The 6,589-nt window shown below is 42.5% G+C and overlaps 1 protein-coding gene across 1 annotated transcript in view; it reads left to right on the top strand.

The window, feature by feature from the left end:
• Positions 1–3,260: 3,260 nt before the first annotated feature.
• TBC1D30 (TBC1 domain family member 30) overlaps positions 3,261–6,589 on the top strand; it is a 55,944-nt gene continuing 52,615 nt past the window's right edge. Inside the window, exon 1 of the mRNA XM_044679210.1 lies at positions 3,261–3,611. Coding sequence (XP_044535145.1) covers positions 3,261–3,611 — 351 coding nt within the window. The remainder of the gene's footprint in view (positions 3,612–6,589) is intronic.

Raw genomic sequence — 6,589 nt, 5'->3', positions numbered from 1 at the left:
ATGTAATTTACATATTTTTAAACAAATTGGAAATAATATGGAGTTGGAGTTTTGCACATAGTGTTTAGTTACATTTTTTTGGTGGTGATGGTGGTTGCTAAGTATATAACAAAAATACTTGAAATAACAAAAGAAGAAAGTTATACAAAGCATTACTGAAATAAAAATAATAATAAAAATAAAAAAAATAATACATTATTATTATATATATTATATATATTAGAAAGAAACCTCACTCTCATTTCTTTTCTGGATGATAACTGAGAAGAGGCTTTAGATCTAGGAATTAATCGATCATTGTGATTGGTGAGCTTGATGTGATCTGTTTTGAGTTGGGAGAAGAAAGTGAGGATTGACTGGGTAAGGGGAATAAAAAGTGACAGAAGAAGCTATGGAGGCAGGAAGGACAGACTATTATTTAGAAAGCTAGACATTAAAAATAGGAAGGAGGTCAATAGGGTTAAATGCATTTTTTAAAAAGCAATGAAGGAACATCAATCTATTTTCTAGGCAGAGATGAAGGGAAAAAAGATGAGAGACAGAGGAAATTACTGGCGAAACAAAGAAAATAGAGGAATCAAAAAGTTTATTTCCTAAGGTGATAAAGGAAAATGCAAAAGAACCTATATATTCTAAAATATTTATAGCAATTTTCAAATTGTCAAAGAACTGGAAAATGAAGGGATGTTTATCCATTGGGGAATGACTAAACAAATTGTGCTATAGAGTTGTGATGTGGCATAGAGTGTATTGTTAATTTTTGAAAAACATGGAAAGATCTACATGAAATAAAGAGTGAAATGAACAGAAGCAAGAAAACATCATATACAGGAACAGAAATATTGTGTGAAGAATGACTTGTGCATGTCTACCTCCAGAAAAAGAACTGATAAATAGAAGTAAGACATAGCTTTATATATACATGTATCTTTTTGTCAAATGATGTCTTCTCTAATGGGGAAAGAGGAGGAATGGAGGAAGTTAACTGGGTATTTAAATGTAATAAACAAATAACAATAAAGAAGTAGATAAGAGGGGAAGGGACAAAGTAGCAATTAGAAGGATTAATTCAGGCAAGGATGAGGTTCATCTTATTCATTGAAACTGGAAAGAAGAACAACACAGGTGAAGCCGGGGAGTTTTTAAGGCACAAAAGAATTTGTTGCTCAAGTTTATCTGCTGAGAGAGGAGTGATTTGAAAATGGGGTTATGTGATTAAGGAAAGAAAAAGCTTAAAACAGCTGCTTCATAGTGTTTGATAGAAGTCAATATAAAATGACCACAAATGAGGGACAAATTGAAAATAGAGAAGGAATTTGTAGCAGCACCAGTCAGCAAGATTTTGTGCCTTCTTCCAGCAAATGTTCAAGTGGTGAAGGAAAGTGGTGATTTACCCAGAACATAAGGATTAGCAAAATGATGATTCTGTCTATATGGAGCAATAACAAAACAGAATAGTAATGCTAGTGCTCTTCTGTGGGTATTGGAAAAGCCATACTCCATTTAATTTACAAGGGTTAAAATTTTTTTCTATAAAAGACTTTATTTCTTTAAAATTCACATTCTGGAATGTTATTCCTGTTTCTCAGTCTTGACTATTGTTGCCAAAATGACTGAATCTATAAAAATTTACTGATAGCTCATATTTATATGCAGCACTTTCAGGCTTGCAAAGCACTTGCATCACAACAGCCTTGTGAAGTAAGTAGTACAAATATTATTTACCCTATTTCCTAGCTCAGAAAACTGAGAAGCAGAGAGAAGTTAATTACCTTGCTTACAATAATTAACTCATCTGGACCCCAAACCTGGATGTTCTAACTTGAGTCCTGAGCTCCATCCATCCATCTGCTAACTCCCATTACTTATTAGTGATTTGTTACATTCATTTTACGTCTTAGATAACATTCTCAAAACCCTGTCACTTATGTTACTCTGAGTGGTCGTCACAACAGTGAGAGAGTAGTATCTACTTGGTATATGACAACTTTAAGGATTAGAGGTTAAGTTACATGCCCAAGGTCATGTAGCTAACTAATGTCTCTCTCTGTCTCTCTTTTCTCCTCTTCTCCCTGTGCCTCCACTCCCATTAAGGTTAAGCAGCATTCCTCTCCTGTGTCAATGATTTTGAATCTGTGAACTTAAATTCTCTTCTCCTTTTGCAGCCCACTCGCGTGTTTTTTGGAAAGACCCTGTACTCACAAATAGTAGTAAGGATGGACCTTCCTTCAGGGTTCTGTGGCACTCAAAATCTCACTTTCTGGGGAAACAATGCAAAGTGTTTGAGTGTGAAATTGTGCTTTGAAGTGGGAGCAAGAACATCTTTTCCCTCAAGCTGATCTTTTAAAAAAGAAACCATTGTTTTATCCCTCCTGAATTCCACATCTCAGCTTCCCATCAAAGGGTGGTGCCGAGGAGTTTGGACTCGAGAGTGCACTTCACAGTCTGCTGACCCTTGTGTGTTACATGGACCACATTTGGTTTGCTGGTCAGCTGAGTGGTGCAGAAATTCGAGCCTGGACCTGGTTGGACTTTGAGGTCGCTTACATAAAGGAGCTGTCTTTGGGGAGTGCTCTATTTACAAAACTGAGCCCTTTGCTGAATCTGCACAGTGCCTGGACAAATGCAACACCGCGATTTGCTTGCTCTAATACCTCTTCTCCAAACTGGCCCCAGGAAGCCCCCAGGGACCTTTCCCACACTGGGAAGAATCACTGAGCTTCAAATTTCTCTTTCTGCTGCGGACTCTGATCCGCCTGCGCTTTTCTCTAGCTCTCCCACTCTCGGAGGTGCTGGAGGCAGCCATGGAGCCAGGCTGGGCATGTGTTCATCGAGGCATGTATGAGCTCACTGAATGAACTGCCTCTCCTGGGCTTGATGATGCTAGGATTGTGGGCGGGAGCAGCAGCTCTCTCCTCTCCTCTTTCTTTCCCTCCCTCCTTCCCTCCCCATCCCCCAGCCCTCTTCCATCCCTCGGCTGGGCTGTCTCTGCACTGCAGATGTCTTCCGGCCTTCACACGCCAAGCTCGCTGGGCGCCTCCCAGCTCTTCATCATGGCCTCTGGCCCGGCTCTTCTGCCCTGAATCGCCTCTTCATCCCCAAGGGGACCTTCGGCAGCCCTGAGCCACAGCCGCGTTCTCTCCCCGGCAAAGGACCAGCTGCTTGCCTTCCCGGTTGCTGGGGCCTGGGCTGGGGCTGGGCGAGGCAGCAGCGGGGAGAGGAGTGGCTGGTAGCCTCCTCGGAGCCTTAGGCGGTTCCCGATGAGGCAGGACAAGCTGACCAGCTCCTTGAGACGAGGTGGGAGATGCCTCAAGCGGCAGAGCGGGGGAGGCGTAGGCAACATCCTCAGCAATGTGCTCAAGAAACGGAGCTGTATATCCCGGACCGCACCTCGGCTGCTCTGCACCCTGGAGCCGGGTGAGGATCCTGGGCTTCTCGTGCCCCTCACGTGCCCTGGCTCCCCTTTCCTTTCTCGGCTAGAGCCTCTGACACTCCGAGTCCCTGACCTCCCCCCACCCTCTAACACACCCGGAATCCCCAAGTGCTCTCTTACCGCCGCTCAGACGAAAAGCACTCTCCGTGCCTACTTAGTGGCCCCCCATATGCCCTGGGTTTGAAAGTGGCGCTGCATGGTTGAGGGTAGGGTGATGCCTAGGGGTCTTTGGCCCTTCCTTGGGCTTCATTGATAGCCTGGAAGGAAAGGAGCAAAATTGGATGGGAGCATTTAGGATGATAAAGCTGTGGAGCTACTGGATTCCTGCCTGGGCGAGGGAAGGTGCAGGGCTTGGCCAAAGGCGGGAGATAGTGCACAGAGGCCTGGGCAGGAGTGGCTCGCTAGCCCATCCACCAGCCTCATGAGTTTGAAAGATGAATGTCTGCCATAGATAGGTACTTGACTGGATGGCTCTTTCTGGTCATGCTCATCCCTGAATGTTGGGCACAGGAACAGGCAGGGTTTCCACCTCTTCTGCCTCCTTTCTCTCCCTGACCCAATAACCCTGGAGCTGGGCATATTTAGTCTCAGTGTAGGGGACAAGGGAAACTGCTGGTTTGTTCCTATCCTTAGAAACCTGAGCCCTACTTTGGTTCTTCTGCTTGATAGAGTTCTGAAGGTGGCCGGAGTTTGGGATCCAGGCATCTTGGCAGAAGAAAAGAGGGAGGGAGATTTAGGCATAAGTTTGGTGCTATGGGACAGGTAGAAAGAGAAGGAAGAGAATGGCTGGAATGACAGGAATATTTTCCTAAGACTTCAGGTGTGTGATCAGACTGGTCCATTCTCTTCTCCCATTCTGGGAGCTGGTCTATATGGATAAGAGGTCAATTTGCAAGGGGGTCTAGGGGAGGTCAACAGGGCTTACAGGGCTAATCTGGCCACATCCTTGCTAAGCCCTTTCCTGAAGCCAGGTGTGTATGTAAACAACATGTGTACAATCCGTGTTTCCTAGAGATACATAATGTTGCTTCAGGTTGCTTCAGAACTCCTCCTTTAAAACACCCAACCTGCCCTGGGCTGGGCTTATGGTAGGCTGTGGGGTGGCAGGTGGACACCAAAAGGTGAATCACTCACTGGTCCTGGGGGAAGGGGGAGGGGGAGCTCAGACTTGTTAAGCTATTGCTCTTTGAAACATATCAGTATGTCTCTCCAGAATCCCAGAGACCCCTTGCTTGAGGGCACTTCTCAGTTGTGTGCTTGGTGTTAACCCCAGCACCAAATTCAGAATGATATAAACTATATGCCTGAAATACAATGATAGAGAAAAGAGCTCTGTTTAAACCTCCTGGTTTCTTTGTTTCTCTTTTCAAGCATATGGGTGTGTACACATCCCCTCATTTATTTTTAAACTTCCTTCTTATGCTAAAAGTAAACATTTTGTTTTTCTCAGAAGAGAAGAGCAGAGTTATCACATGAAATGTAAACCTTACCCCCTTTATTTTTCTAGGGGGGAAAAGGATGAAAATGACCTGATTTCGGCACTTGGTGCAGTCTGTGAACTGTAGGTTCTGAGCTAAACCCTCTTTGACCCATTTTTTTTGGCATGGGAGAAAACTGGGTTTTAATTGTAGTGACTCCTATTCCCCACACGATTTCAGCGTAAAAAGGGAACCAGCTTTTTCTGACAAAAGTACATCTATCTAGCAATGCCCTGGTCTCTTCTTCAAAATATTAAGAACATATGTTAGTGGTACAAAAAAGGAATCTGAGGCTCACTGGAGTTAGTAAGAGAAGTGATTTGAGACTATTATATTTCTTTATTTTAATATATCTTTATTATAAACTGGAAGATGGGGGAAGTGAATGGCTGGTATACCCTTCTTCATTCAGCACCTAGGGTTTGGACAGCACCAGCATTGTACCTTAGAAATCTATCTTGGGAAAGGATTTTTGGAAGACTGGATATCCTCCCCTCAACCAGAATCAAATTCTTGCCATTCTAAATAGATGAGAAGTCAACCAACTAAAACAAAATGCTCTTTAGAGAAGAAGAGAATCTTCTTCAGCATAGTACCCATGAATCCTTCAGAGCTGATCTGTAATCATACATTTTTTAGAGCTGGAAAGTACCTTAGCAAGGTCACTCAATACAGTTCCCTTATTTTATACATATGATACAAAGAGGTTAAGTCAGATTGCCAGGATTACATGGACAGTTAGGAGAGGCAGTGTTGTACAGTGAAAAAAAAATTGGCTCTGTGAAAATAGGACCTAGGTTCAAATCTGCTTCTGCCTCTGACCTTGGATAAATTTCAGGACCTGGGCTTCAGTTTCCTTAATGTAAAATGAGGGGGTTGGCCTGGATGCCACTGAGGTCCTTTCTACTCCTAGATCTGTGATCCTGTAAGTGGGGTGTACATGCATATGTGTTTCTCTAATCTGTCTCTTGACTCTAAAGTCATTGCTCTTTCCCCTTATGTAAGGCAAGAGTCCTTAACTTTTTTTGAATCATGGACTTCTTTGGCAATATGGTGAAGTTTATGTGCTCTCTCTCAGGATAATGTTTTTAAAATATATAAAATAAAACAGAGTTACAAAGAAAAACAATTATATTGAAATGAGTTCACAAAAAAAGGACAAGTTCATGGACTCTGGGTTAAGAACCTTGCCCTGGTCTACAGCATGACTAGTATAGATGCCTTGAAGAATGAATGTAAATGTAGGATTCTATACAAACCACTTGAGAAAATCTTAAAGCAAAGTTAAAATCTGAGTTTGATAAAGCAAAACTTCTTAATAATCATACCTATTCTAAAGTGGAATAGGCTTCTTAGGAGGTAGCTAATTTGCCCTTATTAGAAACCTTCAAAAGGCTAGACACTTCTGAGGCATATTGTAGAAGACATTTTTGTTCAAGTTGTGAGTTGTGCTAAATGACTTCTCAGATCACTTTCAACTCTATGAGTCTCTGACCTATGTCATAAAAACCCCAAGGCTCTAAGATTGAAGTGTACTGGAGTTAGGATAAATATAACATTTTTTCCTTTTTTTCTTATCTTTCACCTGTATAAATATTCTCTCATTCTCTCTCTCCCTCTCTCTCTCTCTCTCTCTCTCTCTCTCTCTCTCTCTCTCTCTCTCTCTCTCTCTCTCTCA

This window comes from Gracilinanus agilis, chromosome 5, assembly GCF_016433145.1.
Source record: "Gracilinanus agilis isolate LMUSP501 chromosome 5, AgileGrace, whole genome shotgun sequence".
Lineage (NCBI taxonomy): Eukaryota > Metazoa > Chordata > Mammalia > Didelphimorphia > Didelphidae > Gracilinanus > Gracilinanus agilis.
Note: the sequence above shows the minus strand (reverse complement) of the source record. Positions and strands in the feature narration are given on the sequence as shown.